Consider the following 23,506-nt stretch of genomic DNA (forward strand, 5'->3'; position numbering starts at 1 on the left):
AGAGGTGGCTCATCTGTTGACGGGTAAATACATGTTGATTGTAGTGACGGTGTGGACGTGTGTGGAGCAAAATGCCTGGCCTTCACCCTCCATCTCCATTGGGATGAAGGGAGAGAGCCATTGGGACGGAATTTCCTGGAACAACTGGCATTTTCACAGTCCCATTGTGAAGAGAGTTAGCCAATAATTACACCAGAGTTTATTGGGCGTCGTCCTGTGCACCCAAGTGTTGCTGGTTTGATTCTCGGTCAGGACACGTGCCAGGGCTGTGGGCTTCATCTCTGGTAGGGGGTTTGCAGGAGGCAGGCGATGGATGTTTCTCCCTCTCCCTCGCCCTCACCCTCTCCCTCTCCCTTCGTCTCTCTCTAAAAATCAATTAGAAAAAGAGAAAAAGATAGCAAACAGGGATGGAAGGAGAACAAAAGCCTAGAAATACATAGCTCAGGAAACCCACACAAAAAAAAGGGGGGGGGGTGGTTTTCAAGTACACACTAATTTTGTCGTTGTTTCCGTGGTTCTAACTGGCTGGACTCGTTCCCGGCGGGTTCGTCTGGAAATGCAGTTTGCCTCTGTCTGTGTGCTTCTTTGAAATTGCAAATCAGCCTTCACCTCCCAGTCCTCACCTTCCCAGGGAGCAGGCCGGGTGGGAGCAGGCACACAGCTTGGGGGAGCCTCCCCTATCCTTTGGCATCTGAGTCCTTAAGGAGGAAGACTTCTAGGGAACTTTCCATGCAAATTCCAAAGGCTGAGTCAAACACTTAGGACAAGATGCAACATCATCATGTGTGTCCCAGTTACTGACTCGTCCTCCAATCGCAGGGTCAGCGCTGAAAAAAGCAGGGTGGGTGGGTGGGTGGGACCAAGAACCGCAGGACAATTCAGGCCCCTCCTTGAAAGTTGACAGGAGAAGTGGCTGCCGCTGTTGTTGTGTTTTTTTTTTTTTTTTACCTCTGAGCTTTAGGGGCGTTTTGCTCCGTGTGGGATGGCTGCATTCTCCTCCCTGCCCAGTGTTGGCTGTGGCATCTTACACCCCATCCCCCACCCGTCAAGCACACAGGAAGACCCCAGGGGGACACGAAGGGCCGGGACTTAGGATGATAAGACATCAGAGGGTTTGGCTGCCCGGTACCTTAGGTGATGTTTAGAGATTTGAATTAGCCAGCCGACGCCGTCACAGAATGTCCACCGTGGACAGTGTGCACTCTGGTGTCAAGCAGGGTTACGGTTCAGGACACGGCCCGCGTCCCGTCTCTCGTGGCAGAACCTCGAAAGCCTGGCAGATCATGAAAATCACCCGCTCAGTAAGAAAGCAGGTTCTCTGACCCACGCCAGAGCCGGAGAGGCTCCGAGAAATCTGAATTTTTAGCACCTGCTTTCGGGGATGCTTCCATCAGGCTTGCTGTGGAAACGTGGGGCCATTGCCCGTGGAGACCAGCCCCGGGCACGGGGGTCTGGAAATAATTCCGCAGGTCTGCTGCACAATCTTATGTTGTTTCCTGGCTGCACTGGCCACTCAAAAAAAAAAAAAAAAAGTATTCTTATAAAGAGAGGGAGAGCTTTTTAATTTTCAAAAAGGCTTGGGTTTCAGCGTACGCTCTTACAGAAGCGAGGCGCACGTCTGTCGCTGTTCGAGAAAGAGATGGCACGGCAGAGCCCTGGCCTGACGTTTCATTGGAGGCCTGTTTTGTGCTCTCGGGGGCTGCGTGGTGGGCACCTCCCAGGACCTCAGGGAGCCTCTGTCAACCCAGATTCTCCACCTGGAAAATGGGCAGAAGCACACGGACCGTAGATGTTGCGAAAGGGGAAAGCGTGTCCATAAAAGCAAGAGCTCTCTGTCAACAGTGGCATGCCGGGCCAGTGCGTAATGGCATTTCCTCAGAAATGGTACTAGCTATTAAGTTCCTTTTAAAAATCCCTTTGGAGCCCTAACCGGTTTGGCTCAGTGGACAGAGCGTTGGCCTGCGGACTGAAGGGTCCCGAGTTCGATTCCGGTCAAGGGCATGTACCTTGGTTGCGGGTACATCCCCAGTGGGAGTGTGCAGGAGGCAGCTGATCGATGCTTCTAACTCTCTATCCTTCTCCCTTCCTCTCTGTAAAAAATCAATAAAACATATTTAAAATAAATAAATAAAAATAAAAATCCCTTTGGAAAGGTACATGGTCAATGGAACAAGGTATAGTATTTTGACTACCCGTTCCTTGCTGCAGTTATTTTAACCTTTGAAATGGATTTTTAGAGAAAGAGGAAGGGGGGGGGAGAGAGAGAGAGAGAAAGAGAGAGAGAGAGAGAGAGAGAGAGAGAGAGAGAGAGAGAAGCATTGATGTGAGAGAGAAAATGTGATGGGCTGCCTCCTGCATGCCCCCTACCAGGGATCGAGCCTGCAATGAGGGCACGTGCCCTGACCGGGAATCAAACAGCAACCTTTCGGGGCGCAGGACAGCGCCCAACCCACTGAGCCAGGCGGGCCAGGGCGGCAGTTATTTTTTGCAACCCATCCAGCCTCCTTTCCTCCTCTTACATGTTAGAGGTTTGAATGTCGGGGCAGGAGATGGTGTGGCTAACAGTGAATTTATAAATGGGGAAACTCAGATCGGTGGTTGGAGCCGGTCCTGTGACTTGTGACTTTACAGCGAAACCCCACGGCAGTGCGCAAGGGCAGTCAGGCGTGCTGTTGCTCCCTTGGTGGCAGTGACCTCTAAAATGCCACCCCAAGGGGAGGGTGGCTGGCATGCGAGTGAAGTTTCGTCAGAGGTATTGTCAGCGTCCATTGGGAAGCTGTGGCGGGGTCTCTGAGATGGTTTTTCTCATTTCCCTGCACTCTGTGACCAGCAGTGTGAGCAGGCCTCGCCTCCCGTTTTCCATCTTGTGCTCTGTGGGGGTACCTTTGGGGGTAGGGGTTCACGTCTCCCTTCCCGGACAGCACTCTTCTGGTGGCTGTTCAGGTAACATGTTTGAAAGGGAATGAAGTGTAAAACTGTAAAATGTAACTGAGTTTTTCATCACTAGCTCTGCTAAAGTGCAAGGGATGTTTTCCCGCAGATGTAGGAGCGGAGGTCTAGAGCAGCGGTCGGCAACCTGCGGCTCGCGAGCCACATGCGGCTCTTTGGCCCCTTGAGTGTGGCTCTTCCACAAAATACCACGGCCTGGGCGAGTCTATTTTGAAGAAGTGGCGTTAGAAGAAGTTTAAGTTTAAAAAATTGGGCTTTCAAAAGAAATTTCAATCGTTGTCCTGTTGATATTTGGCTCTGTTGACTAATGAGTTTGCCGACCACTGGTCTAGAGGGAAGCCACGGTTTTAGAGCTGTGTTTCTGTAGAGGACAGGGGTGTGTGGGGGAGTGTGTGTGTTTGGGGGTGTCAGGTGGGAGCAGAGGCCACGGGGAGACCCAGGTTAGGAGGCCAAGGCGTGTAGAGCTCGCCTCTCGAACAGCAGGGCCCTCTTTGTGACGATAGAAACGTTCTCTCCCGTGCTCTTCAGAGCGGCTGTGGAGCGCTTGAAATGTAGCCGGTGTGACTGCATGTTGGGTTTTGTTTACATTGAAACACGAATGGCCCCAGGGGCTTGTGGCTGCTCTTTGGACAGCACAGGGCCGAGGGGGTCTGGAGAGGGACACGCACAGAAGGACATCCCTTGGCCCTGCAGGAGGCGGGTGGCACCTTCCTCCTCGGCCCTCCCCACGGGAGACGGTCAGGAACTCACTCCCTGCCTCCCTGCTCTGGGCCCCTGGCTGGCCCTCGCCTCTGGGGCAACAGTCACACCCGCTGTTTGACCCTCCCAGGGCCGGGCCGGGCCACCCGGGCCCCACGCCCCGTCCCTGCCTCTCCTTGGCACAGAGTCCCAGGCTTTCTCACTGGTCCTTAGGGGTCATGTTCAGCTTTGGCTTTCGGACAAACTGCTCTGTCGGAGAGGACGCTCTTTGGCCCAGCCCTGCCTTTAACCTTGACGTGAATGCGGTTATAGATGAGGTTTGAGACTTCCCTCACACCCCACAGGGAGGGAGGGAGGGGAGGAGGGGAGATTCGGGTGGTGGAGGGATGGATAGCCTGAAAAATGATGAAACCTAGAGAAATGGGGTGGCGTGAAGAGTCTAGGGTGGTTTGGTGTTCAAAACGCCACATCCCTAGCCTTGGCCGGTGTGGCTCAGTGGATGGAGCGTCGGCCTGCGGACTCAAGGGTCCCGGGTCCGATTCCAGTCAAGGGCATGTACCTTGGTTGCGGCCACATACCCAGAAGGGAGTGTGCAGGAGGCAGCTGATCGGTGTTTCTCTCTCATTGATGTTCCTAACTTTCTATCCCTCTCCCTTCCTCTCTGTAAAAAATCAATAAAAAAATTAAAAATAAAATAAAATATTTTTTAAAAAAGCCACATCCCAAATGTGTTTTTTTAAAGTGATATATTTAATATATATTGTGTAATAATATATAGAGACTTGGACACCGTTTGTTAAGGGTAGCCTGGATTTCAGCGAAAGGGTGACTATCACCAACTTGGTTATGAGTCAAATCAGTTAACACTGTTTCCTAAGATATGAAACCAGCCTTTGTTTTCATTAACCTGCACGCGGGCCCGGCCCAGCATCCTGCGCATCTTATCGCCGGTCTGCTCCTCGCCCAGTGAGTAATGCGCGCGGCCAAACGCTCCCTCCTCCCCTCCCGGGGCTCCAGGCTCACTGCCGTTTGAATGGAATGAACGGCTCCAATTTGATAGCATTTACTGCGATGAAAGAGAGATCATTTTCCCTGAATGTGTATCTTTGTAAACGTTGTGTCTAAAACGGTTGCAGGTGTCTCCCAATGTGATGGCTGAGTTTCTACGAAACCTCCTTGTTTTCCCCCCACAAAGAACGTGTCCTCAGTGTTATAAAAGGTAGCAGTCGTGTTCAGGTTCTCTGGGTTTTCATCTTCAAATAAAATCTGGATGGCATTCTGGCTCTCCACGGAGAGGCCCTCGTCGGTGGTCTCCCGTTCACGTTGATGGCGGCAGCGAGGCCATTCAGCGGGCGTTGCTGGCTGCCTGGGCGGGCTCTGGGCCCCAGGGACCTAGTTGCTGACCTCGCGCGGAGAGTTCCTCGGGAGGAGGGAGCTGAGTGGGCAGAGAGGCCGAGGCGGTGTCTCCGTGTGGCTGTCAGGAGCAGGGAGCCCGCCCCCGTGCAGCCGGGAGGCGGCAGAAGCCCCGAAATTGCAGAAGGTGCAGTGATGCTCTGAGACGTGAGCGCCCCGGGGCCGCGTTTTAGCGGGTTTGATGGAGGGACCTGCCACCTTCGCTGTCACCGACCAAGCCAGCCGGTGCTGAGGAATCGGCAATGACAAATGCGCCCAAACGGCGGGTTCCCTTCCCAGGCAGTGTTGCACGCGGATAGGCTATAGATTTTTGCTTTTTTTCTCCTTATCCCAGCAATTAAAGCGCTGTGACACCAGTGGAGGGTGAGATTTATAAGACGCACTTTAGAAAAGAGCGCACGCAATCTATTATGACCAGAGGAAGACGGGGGTGAATTAAGCTTAGCACGGGCCATGGTTACTGCCGTTTCGTTTCCCTCCTGCTGGAATTCGGAACCATCGCTTCCTTCTCTGCTCAGCACTGACTCAGGCTGCTGTCAGAGTCAGGTTTCCATCTGCTTCCGAAGCAGCCCGCCGGAAAGCCCTCCTCCGAGGGCGCCGGACGGTCCCTCGCTGGCACCTCCCCGCCAGAGCCCCACCTTTGCACAGGTGCACCTGCCCACGCCCGGTGGGTGTTGCCCGGCAGAGTTGCTCTGAGACTTCCTGGAGGCTACTATTCGTCCTGTGTCTGGGGAGGGGGGAGGGGGACAAGCCTCAAGGGGGAGAGCTTGCTCTGAGGTCCTCGCCTGCCTGCCTGCCTGCCCACTGAAAACACAGCACCTGGCAGGGTCGCCCGCCCGGGGCTGGGCAGGGCATTTCCATTCCAGGCAGGTGCTTCGCCCCACCCTGCCTCGCCCCTCCTCCCAGCTCAGGGGAGCCACCACCCCCTTCCGGGTCTGTCCTGGGCGATGCTGGGCCAAGGCCCTGTGCACACCCTCCACGCCCGCCCAGCCGGGGCATTTCCCAGGCCCCCGGCCAGGGCCCAGCGAGTGCCCCGGGGACCTGCGCCCCGATGGCTCCCCTGGGCGGGCAGCCAGGTGCACCCTCAACGACAGCCCCTTAGGGCGATGTGTTGGCTTTGGGGCGACTTTGGCAATGTCCCTGAGAGACGAGGGAGGGGAAGAAGAATGTTTTGAGTACGAGGGCGACGGCCGAGATGGAGAGAGGGAGCGGGCCCCGGAGCAGCAGGACACCCTGGATCTGGCGGAAGAGGGTAAATGCTTGCTTTGCACCCCGATGGGAGACTTTTGCTGTTGGTGTCCAGGTGGCCCGGCTGCTTCCCTGAGCTCACAGCGCTCTTTCCTTTTCTTATTGAGCTGTAACGTCAAGCACCAGGGAGCTCCCCTGGAAAGGGGCTGAGTGACGCTCCTGTGAAGCCACCATGGGAGACACATTCCTAGGCCCCCCCCCCCCCCCAAGTCCCCGGCTCACACCTGCCTCCCGGGAGACCACCCACGTCGCACTTGTGTCACCTGAGATTTGTTTTGCTTGTTTGGGGATCCATGTAAATGGAATCAAACCGTGCGTGTTATTTTATCAGGCTGCTGTGGCTTAGCCAAGGTCTTTGAAGTTCCTACTTGTTGTTGCAAATATCAGTGGTTACCTTTTTTTTTTTTTCCCCTTCGTGGCATCCCAATACTCTGTTTTAAGAGTTTTGTTTTCTTGGGACTGAACAAGTTTTAGTAAGTTAATGGGCAAGAGGCTGAGTCATTATAAATAACACATGTTTTTGTGCTGGCGTTATTTTAAAATATTATTAATGACTAATTTGAGATAGGGATTTAAAAAAAAAGTTTAGAAATATTTCAGATACAGAAGTCCAAGGCTGACACTGACATCACCTGGGAGCCCACCACCAGGCTGTTTTGGGGTGCTGTTCTGTATTGGGGTGCTGTTCTGTATTGGGGTGCTGTGCTGTATTGGGGTGCTGTGTTGTATTGGGGTGCTGCTTTTGGCGAAGAGGGAGGGTGTTAGTTAAATAAAGGTGTGCCCATGTGCGGGGTGTCAGTTTCCTAACTGGGTTTGTGGGGCTTTAACCCGCAGCCCGGAGGAAGGGGTCTGGGGGGTAAAACGGGACATTTAACAGTGACTGCATGGATGTTCTTTAGGTCTTGAGTAGGAACAGTTGGAATTCCCTTTCAGAATTCTGCAGGGCGGTGGCCTCTTTTCATGTCTCCGCATAACTTTTACTTTTGAAATTATTTAGAATTGGCCACATACAAACGGTATATATTTTGAAAATATAAATGCTTCAGGACAGTTAAACGGATTGAATTGGAAAAAGGGGGGAAGCGAGGAGAACAGCCAGAAGCAAGCAAGGGGGCGCCCCCCCTCCCCCGGGCCTCTTCATGAAAGACACGGAGAGGGGGAAGCAGGGAGGAGTGACAGACGGAGGGGGACTGTGCATTTGCCGGGTTCCTGGAGACGCTCTAGGCTAGGGAAAGGCGCCCATCTGCTCCCGCGGAGCCAGGGCCAGCCCCGTGGCACGGATCAGCTCTGTCCCTCAGAGCCAGGCTGCCTCGCATGCCGCCCGTGTCCCCGCATCACCCGAGAGCTTGCTAGAAATGCAGACTCCTGGGCCCCACCCGGACCCCTGCCTTTTAACAGGACCTTGAGCGGGTTCTTGTGTATGTGAAAGCATGAGATGATGCGCAGTTGCCTTAAAAGAGACTAAGATGATTTTTAAAACACCAATCGTTGGACCTGCTGGTTCTACACTGAAGGCTGTGGTTCTGACGTGTTAATAATATTTTCAGGACAGTAACCTTAAATTAAAAAAAAAAAAAAAGAGGACACTTTAGTGCCAACCTGCTTAGCTCAGTGGTCGGCAAACACATTAGCCAACAGAGCCAAATATCAACAGTACAATGATTGAAATTTCTTTTGAGAGCCAAATATTTTAAATTTAAACTTCTTCTAACACCACTTCTTCGAAATAGACTCGCCCAGGCCGTGGTATTTTGTGGAAGAGCCACACTCAAGGGGCCAAAGAGCCGCATGTGGCTCGCGATCCGCAGTTTGCCGACCACGGGCTTAGCTCTCTTGGTAAAGTGCAATTCGCCAGGCTTGCTCCTGGCCGGAGGGACGTCTGTGGCGTGGACCGGGAAGGCAGAGGTTTGGTTGGGAAGGGTCGGTTTCTGTGGCCAGTGTTCCTGGGAACCTGAGCAACCCGTTTTTCTCCGACACCGTCACACCCCCCTTTGTTGAGTGCATGGGGAGCCAGTGCCCTGTGTGGGAGACAAGTGCTCTGTGAACAGTGGAAACGTGTGGGGTGTGGACACGCCGTGTCCTCAGGTGGCTTTCTACGCTAACTGGTTTCAGAGAGATGCTCTTGGTTGGAAACCAAAGGGCCACGTTCGTATTTGGGTTGCTCCGCTAGCGACGGATGCAGGAGACACCCGTCCTCTCCCGCTCACCTTGTGGGGTGATGGGCACTTTTTCATGTCGCCCATGTCGTCTTCGGAACAGCCTTTGAGATCAAGCCATTCCCCTTTGCAGTCCAAGCACCTGCGGTGTGGTAGGTTGTCCCTGTCCAGAGGCCCCGGGCTGAAGGCACAGAGCCGGCCCTCGCCCTGCCTCCCGCCACACCCAGGCCCTACGCGCGTGGAGTCCCTTTCCTCCCCATAGCGCAGTCTCCTGGGAGGGAGAATATCCCGCTCCGTGTCTTCTCTGAAGACTAGCAGGTGCAGAACCGGAATTGACCCCAGGCAGGGTCATGCGGAGTGGCGCCCGGGAGGGCGGCCTGGCTCGGCTTCCCAGGCCCCTGGGCTCCGGGGAGCTCCAGCCGGGCTGCTGGGAGTGAAGCTGCAGGCCACACCGCTGGTCCCAGCCCCACCCCTGGCGCCAGCGGAACCCTGGCGGAGCGTGAAGTGCTGCCCTCCGTGCCTGTGGTTTGCCGCGTGGCAGATCCCCGTGGCTTTCTTAAGGAAATGCTTAAAGCAGCAGCTTGGTGATCCTTCCTCACCGGGGCACTTCTGAGGCTGCTACCCAGTGGCAAGAGCGGTCACTCCGCCCCTGGCAGGACTGGGGAAGAGCCCGCGGATGGTCTGCGCTTCCAGTCTCAGTGTTTAGGTTTTCTGAGCGCCCTGGCTGCGGGAGACAGTGGGCCCGGTCCTTAGAGGTGGCGGAGAGCCGGGGGCAGCATCGGCCCTTTGCACAGAGGGTCGCTCTCAGGTGGTGACTACTAGCCGCCAGACATCGTCCAGAGAAGCAGAGATGAACAAATGTCAGTTGGCAGTGGGAACCCAGGGCCCGAGGGCCTGCCTGGGTCCGGTCCCACAAGTCTCTGTCCACAGCTGCAGCTGCACCTGCTGGGCCGTCCACGCTCTCCAGTGGGTTCCAAAGCCAAGCACGAGAAACTGCGCAAATGGAGTCTACCCTCCTGTTGGAGGGCAGCGCTGGCCTCACTGGTGTGGCTGCCTGCGGGTGTGCTGAGTCCCAGAGGTGACCCCTCCCACCCTGTGGCTGTGTTGACAGTGCGGCTGGCAGCACATGCGGGTGCCAGGCAGGACTCTCTCCCCTCGGGTCACAGAGGAGGAGGGAGCTGACCCCGCTTATCAGTTCAGCCCTCAGCACTATTCCAAAGGTCTCTTTGCTGATGGTGTTTATCACCTGGGTCCAGCCTGGGGTTTCTGTTGTTAGTATCCATGGCAACCCCACGCAGGCTTCCAAGGATGTCAGTTGCTCAGGGTGGTCCTCTTCCTGAGGTGCGGGTACCAGGGTCACCCCAGGGCTGGCCATGAGCAAAGCTCACCCATGGTCTGTGTATGTTGGGTCCTCCTGCTGCTCTGCCCACGTCTGGCACCTGTGACGCCTACCCTCTGACCCCCTGCCATTCCCAGCCTTCTCTGAAACTCCCCATGGTGAGAGCAGCTCTCGCCATGCACTTCCTGCTAGTGCCTCTGAATGATGCTAATTTATGCATGTTTACCTTCTCAACTAGGCCAAGAACTGGTTGAGGGTAGGATTCATTTGTTTACTCAGCAGTTTAGAGTGTCAGCGTGGGGGGTCGAACAGATCAGGGCCCTTCCCGAACAGCTCTGTGACCTTGGGCACGTCCTTCAAGTCTCAAAGGTGGACAATAGTATCACTTTCCTCCCAGGATGAATGCAAACAAGAGCCCTTGGGTTATCACCCGCAGGCCCTTGTCAACCACCCTGGTGGTGAATGGCCACCTTAGATCAACACTGAGTGTTCCAGCCTCGGGGGTAGGAAGTGATTGAGGCATCTAATAGACCAGGTTCAAGTCCATGGCTCTGTCCTGCCTGACCTTGGACAAGCCATTTGGCCTCTCTCTCTGTCTGGTGTGTTCAGTGGGGATCGTATTTGTATAATGGTGTTGTTCTGGGTTTCAAGTGAAATAATATTTGTAAAATGCCCCGGGTGGCAGTTGGCACGTTGTCGATACGCAATGGTCATTTCATTTCTTCTCCCTGCTTCTGCAGTGACTTGCTCTGGGGCCCTGGCACGCAGGCTGCCGTGGCCTCTGCCAGTGCCCGTGAATTATGCTAATTCGTGCGTGTGTCTTACCTTCTCAGTGAAATCCTCACACTGAGATTTCAGTCCATGAGGCTCCTGGGCAGGAAAATGTAGCCGGAGCTGTATCGTCAGGTCCCTTCTCTTGGCACGTGACGCCTCTCTCAGAGACCAGGCACCGTGCAGACGCTGGCGAGGGCCCAGCAGACTGCTCCTGGTAGTGGGCTGGCCTCGGGGCTGGCTCTGCCACCTGGGCACCCCAGAGGCTGCCCTGAGAAACCAGCACCTCCCCTCGGCCCGTTGGCTGCTGGCTTCAGGCCACAGGTGCTCATCCGTTGGTGTCTTTCTCGTTGATGCGGCTTCTTTCTTAGCAACTTTCCGCCTCCCCGTCTCTCTGCGTCTCCTTGGACCTGAGGTTGCCCCTTTCTTTTTTTCCTCACGACTCTCCAGGACACGTGCTTATCTCGGGGTGATAAGAAATACACCCCTCTCTGGGGTGTTGGTTAGAAGTGAGCCTTTCCTTGCAAAAACGGGTCTGAGAGCAAAACAAAATCTATTCCCCCCTTTTTTTTTAAAGTACCAGGTGGGAAGGGACATGGGACACTGGTAAGAATTAGGTTCATTGCAGCTGTAGCTATTTCAAGGGCCCTATGAAAATAGTTATATTTTGTTTTCTAAACCAAATAATGTAGGTCTTATGGGTCTTAGTAGGTTACTTGGGCTATTGGGTCAAGTCTAAATTACTTGGTAGATATTGGAGGACAACAGCTAAGCGAGGGGTTGGCCGAACCTCCCAGAGGTGGCCCTGACTTGGGAGGAGGCAGGCGAGTGTTGTGCCTGAGAAGAAAGTCCAAAGTCAGACTCGTCTCAGAAAGCCGAGAGAGTTTCTTCTGGGTCCGTCATGAAATTGTTCCGCCATCTGAGCACATTTTAATGACAGTTATCTAATTAACAATAGCCTGGTGTCTGTGGGGCAGACTAGTACCTTCCATGTTTCATTGGGTGATTGGCTCTTCCTAACAGTTACCTGAGAACACGGCTGAGGAGGGCTTGGTCGGGCTTGAGATAATAAAGAATGCTTTTACACTGTTGTGTAATGGGGAAGTGGTTGGGATATGGCGTATGCAGTTCAGGGTTGCTTGTTTGCATGTTATTTGATAACTTAAAATATCGAGGCACAATGTACATACCATAGAAGTCACCCATTTGAAAGTGGACAAGTTGATGATTTTTAGTAAGTTCACTGAGTTGTGCCACCATCACCGCTTTAATTCAGTTTTAGGGCATTTGTATCCCCCTCCTCCCATGAGATCCCTCATGCCTGTTTATAGTCCATCCCGTTCCCACCCCCAATCTAGGCAACCACGGATCCTCGTTCTGTCCCTCTAATTTGCCTAGACTGGCTACCTTGTACAATGTACAGTCTTTTGTGTCAGCCTTATGAGCAGGAGGTGTTTGAGGTCCCCCCGTGTTGTAGCATGTATGGGTACTTCATCCTTCTTGTGGCCGACTAATATTCTACTGTGTGGATATGCCAGATTTGTTTATTCACTCAGCTCTTGGGGGTCATGTGGGTGGGTTCCACGTTCTGGCTATAATGAGGAATGCTGCTGCGACATTCATGCACAGGTTTTTGTATGGACATATGTTTTTGTTTCTCTAGGGTAGGCGCCCAGGAGACTTCTAAAGGTTTTGGAACCTTAGGCAAGTCATCTGACCTCTCAGAGCCCGAGTTTCCCTGCCATCAAGTGTGGGAGACACGTGTCCCACCCACCAGCACGTGTCTGGCCAGGATAAGCGGGCCTGGCTGCCGTGCAGTTGGGTGATGGCCCCTCAAAAGCACTTCGCCAATTCGGCCCCTTCTAGATGTCTGCATATGGCTTCTGTTAGAAATAAGGCGAGCCCCCCAAGTCAGGGGTTCTGGTAGAATACAAAACACTCGGGAGCCAGGCAGCACGGCAAACACATTTACTTCTACGTAGAAGGGTGCACACACATGGTCTGGAAGCATGTGCACACCAAGCAGGTGGGCTGCTTGGGTTTATAATCCCTTATGCACGTGACCTGTCCTTTGCTCTTGATTGGAGCTCAGGCACACAGTCTTTCGAGATTGGCTAATTCAAAGGGAGGGGTTGGCCTTTGCTGTTTCAAGATGGCGGCCCCCAGGGGAGCTGCAAGCCATGCGGCCAACATGGCGGCTGCCAAGTCAGGCAGTCCAAAATGGCGGCTGTCTAAACTGTTACTTTGACAGAAAAGATGGTTTGTTTATTCTCACACTTCCAAGGGAAGGGCCCTGTAAAAGCCACGAGTTTTACAATAGTGGACCCAAGAGGTGAGACTTGGATAGGGGTCGGCTACCATCTTCCTGCTGGGCCGTGGGGAGGGGCAGGAAGTCCCCAGACGGAGACGTGGGAGAAAGTCCCCCCAGAAGGAAATAGCAGTGCCAGGCCAGACACCTGAGCGGCATCATTGGGGGTAGATGAGCTGTGGTGGAAAATGGGCACTGGTGGCCGGTGAGGAGGCGAGAAAGGTAGGCCGGGGCCAGGTGAGGGTGGTCCCCGTGTCTTAGAGGTTGAGGCTGCCGCTTGCAGGCGGCCGCAGAGCTGGAGAAGGTCTGTAAGCAGAGCATTGACACATTCGGTTCAAGAGCGTGGACACCGCTTTGAAGGACATCTCGTAACGCCTGGAAACTTGGCATCGGGGCGGCTCATTTAGAATTTATGGGAAGCTCTCTCGCTGTGGCTCTCAGGTGGGGAGCCTTCCACCCCTTGTTCCTTTGAACAGGGTTTATTACGAGGTTCATTTCCTGCGGGATCAGGGGCCAGATTTAGGGGTGCCTTTTTTCCTGACACCTGCTGCTGCTGGTCAGAGTGAGGAGGGATAGTTCACTGATCTGTGGGCCCTGCTTTGCTCTGACACCCAGGTCCCAGCTCCTATCTCGAGCAGACTCATCAGGATTTCTAGGGGGCACACGACTATTTTGAAAGTTATTTAACATCCCTATACTTTTTACAACAAAGAGTGTAGAAAATAAAAGGTACTTAAAAAGAAAAAATAAACACAGCCGAAACCGGTTTGGCTCAGTGGATAGAGCGTCGGCCTGCGGACTCAAGGGTCCCAGGTTCGATTCCGGTCAAGGGCATGTACCTTGGTTGCGGGCACATCCCCAGTAGGGGGTGTGCAAGAGGCAGCTGGTCGATGTTTCTCTCTCATCGATGTTTCTAACTCTCTATCCCTCTCTCTTCCTCTCTGTAAAAAATCAATAAAATATATTTTAAAAAAAATAAATAAACACGGATGCTGAGGCACAGAAGATAGGCCGAGAAATAACTGGGGAGGGGAAACTGAAGGTTGGGTTCTGAAAAGTGGAAAAACAATGTTCTAATCAATCCTATATAATTAAAGGCTAATATGCAAATTGTCCCCTCGACTGGGAATTCGACTGATAGTTCAACCTGGAGATGGACCAGGGAGCAGGGGCCAGCCGGCCAACCGCCCACAGCCCCTCCATCCAGCTGGCCTGGCCCAATCGGCCTCAATTGGGGTGGGCTGGCCGGACCCCACCCGTGCATGAATTTATGCACTGGGCTGCTAGTATAAAATAACCTAGAAGTAAAGTCGGTGCTGCTGAGTTGCGGGGATCAATCAAGAAAGCCCGTTAAATTCCAGGGCCGTCAGGGACTTCATAGATGATGCCTGCTGCCCTGTTAGGAGGCCCTTCTGATGTTGAAGGTCACCATTTGCTAGCTGTGTGGCGTTGGATGAGTTGTTTAACCTCTCTGGGCCTTTGGTGACAGCTGTGGTCTGTTTCCATGCTGCTGCCCACCGCCAGCTGGCTGGAGGGCTCCATGTAGCTTATCTGCTCTGGGCAGAGCATGGCAGCCCTACAGCTGGAAAATTAACTCTTGTTAATTTTCAAGGCAGCCTAGGAGTCTTCACTTAAAGATTTCTCAGGACCTCAAACTGATGAACTTTTTACAGCAATTTGAGCTGGACTCCACCTCCATCATGTTCAATTCTGGTTTAAACCAACCCTTACACGTTCTCCTTGCCTTTTCCAACCCGGCAGCTCCGAGGGAGGTGAGGGGAAGGGAAGTGCCTGAGGCTGGGCCATCCTTGATGCAGGGGTGAGGGTGAGGGTTCCTGCCATGAAGCACTGGGTCGGGGAGAGGCTGCCTAGGGGAGAGGCGGGGAAGGGGAGCCCCCTCTCCTGGCTGCCAGGTCCCTGTGTTGCTTGGGTTTCAGATTTGGAACCAGATTTTAGGTCACCTTCTTAAAGCTGTAAAATCATTCCAGCGGGTCAGATTTCTCCGAGCGCCTTCCCTAAGATGATCGCTACTCGGGTTTAATAAAATATTTAGAGACCGATTGCATTTCGCTTGCAGCTGCCGTTCGCGATGCTCCTGAGGTTGGCAGGTAATACCGTCCCCAGGTGCCTCGCGTGGGCTGTCCCAAAGCCGAACTCTCTAGCATCCTAGTTAAGAAGAGTTAACTAAGAAGTTATTATTTAGCCCGAAAGGGGCAGGTTTCAAAAGAGCTCATACTTTGGCCCTACATCCGTTTGCGTTCACTCCTTCCTCCACCGAATAAAGCCCGTGCTACCTTCTTGGTGTTTGTTGGACTGCAAACCAGCTCCTTGCCACGGATGTAAAACAAAACAACCCTGAGATTTTTCAGCAGACGAACGTCTCCTGTCATTGCACGAGCTTTTTCCCCAGTGGAAGGGAGAACAGAGGCACCCCGTCCCAAAGTGGCCTGCATGCAGTCTCTTACGAGCCCCGTAAATTATACATGTTATGAAATATTGCTCTCTCTGTGTGTGTGTGTGTGTGTGTGTGTGTGTTACCAATTCAAGGATCACGTGCCTGGCATTTCATAAACGCCAATATTTACAACATCAGAGTTTGGAGTTAGGAAAAGTTTGTTGATCAAGATGGCTCCAGCTTGGCCCCCAACCGGTTTGGCTCAGTGGATAGAGCGTCGGCCTGCGGACTGAAGGGTCCCAGGTTCGATTCCGGTCAAGGGCATGTACCTTGGTTGTGGGCACATCCCCAGTAGGGGTTGTGCAGGAGGCAGCTGATCGATGTTTCTCTCTCATTGATGTTTCTAACTCTCTATCCCTCTCTCTTCCTCTCTGTAAAAAAAAATCAATAAAAAATATATATGAAGGCTCCAGCTTGAGAAGATGGGAGGGAGTTGCCTTAAAGCGCCCGCCAATCCATCCTAAGAGAGCCCAGAATTCAGGCTTCTTTCATGCCAAGGGAAGGGAGAATGGGCAAGAGTGTGTGACGCGTAGGCACCGGCAGGGATCCAAGGAAGAGCGTGAGATTTGTAAATCGCCTAGTTCCCTGGTTCCTTGACCCCTGCTGATCTGTGTCTGGTCTTGAGGCTCCTGCAAAACCTTTGCAGAAAGCTCAGCCTCAAGCAGGATTCCTCTGTAATTAGCACATCGATAGCAGGAGCTACTTCCCTGAAGGCCCTGGGAGAAATGCAGGCTAGAATTAAGACAGAGTCAGAGAGAGGGAGCATTTCACTCTGTCACATGTGCCTCAGTAATGGAGGTCCTTTGGGCGTGGATTAAAAACCTCTGTCACCCTAGTTCTCATGGTATGGAATCTGGTTGCAAAGCCTTAGAATTTAGGCCATTTGGAGGCGGGGGGGGGGGGGGGGGGGCGGTGTGCCATCATGAAAGTACCAGCTAAGACTGTTTGTTTAATGATTGTACCAATAGCTGCTTTCTGAAGGGTCCCTCTCTGTCCCTGGGGCTGGGTCTCTATGGTTTGTGAGGTCTCCATGGTGTGTGATTCCTATTGGTCTCGGTGATAACTTTGGTGGCTGTGCTGCTGACCTATTTTGGTTTGCTCAGTTTGTATGAGGCCAGATCCCTGTCCACCTAGTGCCTTACCCCCGGCACCACCTCTAAATATGTCACACACAATGTCAAGGCCTTGCAGAAATTTGAGGTCACCCCCCCCCCCCGCCCCCCGCCGCCCCTGCTCCACCCCCTCAGAGCTTTGGGCTCTTCCCTGGAACTGGGAAATGAAACCGGGTGGTGCTGAGTGCTGTGTGGGTTGAACTTGGCAAAACCAACGTCCCTTTGTGCCTGATACACAGGCACAGTTTTGAAACTGCTTTTTTAGATGGCTCATCGGTAGTTTCATGGTCATTTGTTTTCTTTTTAAAAATTAAATTTATTGGGGTAACATTGGTTAATTAACATCCTATAAATTTCGGGTGTACAGCTTTATAACACAGTATCTGTATATTCCATAATATGCTCACCACCTGAAGTCCAGTCTCCTGTCACCATGTATTTGACCCCCCTTACCCTCTTCATCCTCCCCCCACTCCCTTTCCCTTCTGGTAGCCACCATTCTGTTGTCTGTATCTGTGAGTTTGTTTTATTTGTTCATTTGTTGCTTTTTGTTTTATATTTCACGTAAGAGTGAAACGGTTCTTGTCCTTTTCTGCCTGACTTGGAGTGATACTCTGAAGAGGCACCCATGTTGTCACAAATGGCAGCATTCCACCTTTTTCATGGCCGAGTAGTATTCCACTGTATATATGTACCACAGCTTCTTTAATCATCCGTCGAAGGATATTTAGTTTTTTTTTCCCCCATGTCTTGGCTACTGTAAATAGTGAACAGAGGGTACATATATCTTTACAGATACGTGTTATCAGATTTTTCAGGCAGGTACTCAGAAGAGGGATTGCTAAAGTCACATGGCAGCTGTAGTCTTAATTTTTTAAGGAACCTGCATTTCTGCAGTGGCTGCGCCAATTTACATTCCCACCCGGGTTCCCTTTTCTCTACATCCTCACTAACACCTGTTATTTCTTGTCTGATCATTGTCCCTTTTATTTCTTGCAGTTTTATGTGCTGAAAGAGTTGGCCAGATGACTAAGACATACAATGACATTGATGCTGTCACTCGGCTTCTTGAGGAGGTAAGCGTTTCGGGGGAAGGGAAAGGGTCACTTATAATTGACGGATTATCATTTACTAGTAGCCCTGCGCACGAATCCGTGTGTCAGTAGCTCTCTGCGGGGCCTGGCCACTCCATGCCCGCTGCCCAGAGTCTCTCCACGGCCCAGAGGCTCTCTGCGGCCGGGGTGGAACGCTTGCCTCATCGCCGCGGCGACAAAGCAAGCATTCCGCCAGGCCGCTCACACTGCCCACTCTCAGCGGCCGCGGGGGACTGGGGGACTCCGGCAGGGCTGAGAGGACTGGGCGCCGCCATCTTGTGGCTCTGGGCGCCGCCATCTTTGTGACAGAGTGATGGTTAATTTGCATATTACCCTTTTATTAGATAGGATGTTGATTAAAGCATGCATTATTGTAAGTCTCCACGCAGAATCTCCGAAATGGGGCCTCCTCAGGAGATCACTTAGTGGCTTTATTTTTTGTATCGATAGCTTTGTAGTTCTTTGTGGCTGTAAGTTTACTTAATGGCATTTTAGGTTTTACAACGAATGTGCTAGTATTAATGATACAGAACTGGGTCAGCATGGACATACTTGCTAGAATACCCAGTTTCAGATTTTTAAAAACCCTTAAAATGTGTTCCCACAATATGTTTTCAGTGTATCCAAAAAAATATCAGAAAAGATGTATCATTACCCGTATCTTTGTAACGTATTCTTTTTTTACTTAACATCAGGTTAAGGGGATGTTGTTAGGTGGTGTCACGTGGAGATCACCAAAATAAGCATGGCAGGAAGAACTTAGGAAACTTGCGTAGGTTCACACGAGCTGCTGGCGTGTTAGAGACACGGTCTTGTCTGTTGCTTCTCGGCACCCTGTTGGCATCCGAGAATTGTGGAGCTATGAAGGGACGCCTCTAGGAACAGATGAGTACAATGTGTGTACTTCCATGCCTAGAACAGGCCAGAACGTGGTAGGTGCTGAGGATGTATTTGTTGAATAAGTGCCCATCTTTAAATATTATCATCCCTTCCCCCAACCCTCAAATCAGGCCTTTAAGGCACCTTTAGACCCTTGTTTGTGCTCTGGAATCGAGAATGAGTTGGGGTCATGTGACCACTCCTTAAGCCCTTCTCCAAGAAAAGAATAGAAGGATGTGGGAGGCACAGGAATCTTTGTCGCCATTTTCAGCCACTAGCAGGACAAGGTTGAGACACAAGACCAAGCAGCAGTAGTGAGAACCAGAGGTTGTGTGTGTGTGTTTTTTTTGGGGGGGGGGGAGGGCATCTTTTTACCCCAGTTTTTGTCTCTCCTTCCCTGTGTTTTTCCCTTCTGCACATCCAGCACCTCCTATCTGCTCTGAGGGTCTGAGATTGATTCCCTCTGGGTTCCTGAGGGCTCCCCTGCCCTGCGACCCCTCTCCCCCATTCTCCTGCGGGCTACCCACTAACAGGCCCAGGTGAGTGGTGTGGGGGCAGGAGCCGAGACCTGCTTGACCGCCTGCACGGCAGAGAAGGTACAAACTCAGCCCCAAATGAGAGATGTCAGGTGTTTTGGCTGTGACAGGGCTGGCGGCGAGGCATTGTAGGGCACAGGCCTTCTGGGGGTGCTCCAGTCACCGCCATCTTGGTGGCCGGTGTTGGCCAAGTGGGAGGCTAGCGTGGCACCACCACCAGACTTCTGAAAATGGTTTGTTACGGACCCCTCTCTGCTGCGTCCATTTCCCCACGAATGCCAGCACTCGGGGATCCTCTCCAGATCCGGGGTGTCTCCAGCCACTGCTCCTCGCCCCATTGCCAGTGAGTTTCCAAGTCTGTTCAGTTAGGAGCCTGAGTCTGAGGGTGCAGAGGTACCCTGGATGGCACGGCTGCTTTCCAGCCCAGGCCCCCCCACAGGGGGTGTGACTGTTTGTTGCTTTGGCTGTCAGGTTCAGTGCTCTGCGTAGGTAGTTTTGGGGAACATGGTTAGTTGAATGTCACTGGGACATTTTTACTTTAAAACCATGAGCCGAGTGATGTGTTTCAGGGGGTGGCCCCTGCCCGCAGGCCTGGCTCTGGCGGAGTTTGAGCTGGCAGTGCTGGGGCCTCCATCGGCGACGTCCGCTCCGCTCTGACCAGCGACCAGCGAGGCTCTCTTCCCAAGGAGCCTGGGGCTCCAGCCCCTTATGCAGATGCTGGTCAAAAGTAGTTCACTTCCGCCCTAACCGGTTTGACTCAGTGGATAGAGCATCGGCCTTTGGACTGAAAGGTCCCAGGTTCGATTCCGGTCAAGGGCATGTACCTTGGTTGCGGGCATATCCCCAGTAGGGAGTGTGCAGGAGGCAGCTGATGGATGTTTCTCTCTCATCGATGTTTCTAACTCTCTATCCTTCTCCCTTCCTCTCTGTAAAAACAAAAACAAAAACAAAAAAAAAGGAGCTCACTTCCCCCGGCGAATTTCCTAACGGCGTGTCAGTGCGTGGAGAGCCTCTGCCGTCTGGTGTAATCACCGAGTCCCTGAAGAGAATGCCGTGGGGCCGTTTTTCAGGTGGCCGTGTCGTGCCGCCTTGGTCTCATCGGTAGTGGCTCTTGGCCCCGTGGACGTGTGTATCGGTGCGTTTGGTCTCTGCGGTTCTTCCCCGGGTCCCGATAAGAATCACGGCTGAGTCCTGCCTTTCTTTGGAAGAGGCGTGTTTTCTGGTGAACGCCTCCCTGCCCCAGGCATGTGACCCTTGTACTGTGTGTGCTTGTCCTGGCTCTGGTTCCCTTCCCTCCCACCGTGATCGTTGGCTTTGGTTTGCACGCCTGCCGCATGCAGATGGGGTGCTGAGAGGTGGAGGGGGTGGAGGGGAGGAGGGTGCACAGGGCCCCAAAGCACGGCCAGTGTGGAGCGTTTGCGTCTGGGTTTGCAGGGGAACCGGATTCGCAGCTTGCCCTGACTTGCTGCTGTTCGGAATTTACCTCTGGGCAAAGCTTGCCTCCTCCCCAGAGGGTTATTCCCAGGGCTCCTTAGTCACGCTTTTCATCCTAAAATTGGTGAATGAGATGCGTTAGCTGCCTGGTGTGTGGGGGGGCAGGGTGCTCTCCAGCTCCAGGGTTGTGTTCATTGGTTAAAGGGGCTGAGACACAAGTCACAGTGTTTTTAAACAAAGCCTGTCTGGGAAGAGGGAGTGAGCAGTTAGAACGAGTCCACCCAGCTACCTTTCCCGGGGACTAAGAGAACCCATTCTTTGGTAGCTTATTTCCAAGGGCCCAAGTTACTCAGTTGTAGTCTTCTCTTCTCGCCGTATTTGAATCCAGTGGCCACTTCCTAGCTGTGTCCCTGTATTCAGAAGTAAACATTGTTGGCTGGCGGTAAGCAATGGGAGTTTTTTCATTCTTATAATTCTCCACGAGACACTCGGCCAGCCTGCCACCTTAGTCAAGAGAAGCCAGAGGCACGACGTACAGTAACTTTTTTGTTGTTGTATTCATTTCATCCATAACTGTTTTTACTATAGTGTCTTGCCCTTTTATTCCCCCCCTCCTCTCTCAGAGTTTTCTTTATGTTCCTATACGGATTAGGTTTTTGGTGCAGAGGAGGTGAGAGCTCGGGTCAGTGGGGCAGGGCTGGGTGGGGACTGGGTGAGGAGGGCGAGGGGGGCGTGGTTGTTGAGCTCCCGCCCACTCGCTCTTCTTCCCCTTCCTGTTTCCTGTCCTCCTGGGCTCTGGCCTCCCCCTGCTCCTGCGCTGCCTTTCCCAGCCGCTCTTCCTTGTTATCATTTCTGCCTGACTTGTTTGCAGTGGAATGTGCATACAAAAGGCGGCTGAGGCTTAGCCAATGCCTATGCTTGTTGGAACTCCGCAGCTCGGAGGTGTGGGGAAGGAACAAACTTCCCTCCACCCTCAGGGTTCTTCTGGCCTAATAGACGTGAGACCGATCAGCAAGAGAAAATAACCAAAGCGAATACCGAGATACGTATGGGAACCCACATACGAGAGTCCGAGACCCCACGTGCAGGAGAGGATCGGAGGCAGAAAGGGACCGGGGACATATAAGGCATCCTGAGCTAGGATGAGGTGGGGGGCCTTGGTGCTTCAAAGGGTCATTGTAGGATAAGAAGAGCAGATGCCTAGTAAATAGACGTTTGTCCTGCCCTTAGTTATGTCAAAAGAGGTTATCGCTCCTAATCTTCTACTGTGGGCACTGCCCCTAATGTAAGTTCTAGATAGTTAAGGGAGGGGCAGGAGTTGCCTTTAGCACAAAACAATCTGCATACTGCAAAGGCACATCTTGGGGAGACTCGTTCTGAACCCCTATAGTGGCATGATGGAGATGCAGAACGGTGAGGCAGTGAGCCGACGGGCACTGTTGGGTACAAGCACCTGTTGGGTACAAGTCCGAGGACTTGCCTCTAGTAGTGAAATCGAGTGGACTTGAGTGAACTTGTTGGAGACCACACTTCCAAAGGGAAATGGACTTGGGGTTGCAGTTTTAGCTGAGTGTTAGCCGGCGGAAACCACGTGGACTACAGCCTCCAGGCAGGTAGGTAGGTGTGCAAGGTCCCTCACACAATCCCTTTGGGTCCTTTCCTCCAGGTACCAAACAGGCACGACTGTTGAGTCTGAGAAGTGATCCAGGGCCATTGAGCTAGGACCCTCCTTGGTAGACACTGGAGCTGGCGTGGATGCCTACACAGAGATGAGCATCTCGGCTGAGTGGGCAGACTCACTGGCCACCTTTGTTCCGTGGGAGGGAGTGCTGGGGAGACACAAATTGTGGGAATGAGCTGGGGGTATGCATTTATGGCTCACTTGACGTGACACCCAGCTGGCTTCTGGGGCAGTGGAGACAGCAGTCACAGGCCTTAGCACTGTTGAAAACCTGGGGGTGGGGGTAGAGAGGGCCAAATCCCTGTCAATCCAGAGTCTTTCCAAATTACACTCTGACCCCAACTCATTCAGTGGTATGCCTGTGATAAACCAAGGGAAAGCGTGCTGCTGTTGCACAGAGGAGTTCGGTGGATGTGTAAGAAGTTAGAAATAAAAGCTACTGTTTTTTATTTATTTACTAGAGGCCCGGTGCATGGATTCATGCAGGGTCCCTTGGCCTGGCCTGCGGGGATCGAGCCAAACCGGCAGTCCAACATCCCTCAAGGGGTCCCGGATTGCGAGAGGGTGCAGGCCAGGTCAAGGGACCCCACCGGTGCTCAAATCCATGCACCGGGCCTCTAGTATGCATATAAGATCCTTGGTTACTCTCTTCCCACCCTCCCTCTTTCCCCTTCCCCCACTTCCTCTGAGATTCATCAGTCTGTTCCATGTTTCCATGCCTGTGGTTTCCGCTCCTGCATTGAGTGTCTGCCCTCTGGTGGTCAGTGCGGCTTTTATATATATATATATATATATATATATATATATATATATATATATATATATATATATAGCATGGCCGGTCACTTAGGCTTTTATATATGTAGATTTTTTTAATGATACAAGTCAATGAATCATTAAGCTGGAAGATTTTTTTTCAAGGGTATCTCAGCTAGTCTGCCCCTCTGCCCTCCTCCATCTGACAGACAACCGGGCCCAGGGATGGTCCATCAGAACCTGAACTCTCACAGTTTCAGAGTTGAACAGTTCACCTGCAGCAGGTAAACTTTGGACCTGTACCCGCTGTAAGAAATGCGTCTTAGGTTGTGACCCAGTACTCACATAAGTAAATACATGACAAGCAAAAGTTCATGTGTGAAATCGTGCCCTTATTACGTGGAAGGCACTTTGGTATTTCATTTCTGTGCTGTTGAATTTCATTGTAGTCGGCTGCCACTACGACAATGATTCTCAACCTGCTCAAGGGTTATTGCCTGTCTTTGGAGAAAGCTAACCTGGAGTGTGCCTGATCCTTGCAGAGCGGGGACATTGACCTGAGGCCCCGTAGTTAGCTAATAGCCAATCAGAAGCTACGACTGACTCCTGCCCAGGTTTTTTTTTTTTCTTCTTCTTTTTTTTCCCTGATCTTAACTCCATGAACCTAAAAATAAAA

At 52.5% G+C, this 23,506-nt stretch overlaps 1 protein-coding gene across 15 annotated transcripts in view; it reads left to right on the top strand.

Annotated features, from left to right (window-relative positions):
- TRAK1 (trafficking kinesin protein 1) overlaps positions 1-23,506 on the top strand; it is a 98,685-nt gene that overhangs the window by 41,563 nt on the left and 33,616 nt on the right. For 7 of the 15 annotated variants that reach the window (XR_013814893.1, XR_013814894.1, XR_013814895.1 and 4 more), the window contains exons 1-2: positions 5,828-6,313; positions 17,450-17,526. Coding sequence is in view for 8 of the 15 variants with exons in the window: in XM_079795764.1 (XP_079651890.1) it covers positions 6,196-6,313; positions 17,450-17,526 (195 nt within the window). In the remaining 7 variants the exon portion in view is untranslated. Of the gene's footprint in view, positions 1-5,825; positions 6,314-17,449; positions 17,527-23,506 lie in introns of those variants that run through there. The other 8 variants (XM_079795769.1, XM_079795770.1, XM_079795771.1 and 5 more) reach the window with 3 other exon arrangements.

The sequence above is a fragment of the Cnephaeus nilssonii genome, assembly GCF_951640355.1.
Source record: "Cnephaeus nilssonii genome assembly, chromosome: 17".
Lineage (NCBI taxonomy): Eukaryota > Metazoa > Chordata > Mammalia > Chiroptera > Vespertilionidae > Cnephaeus > Cnephaeus nilssonii.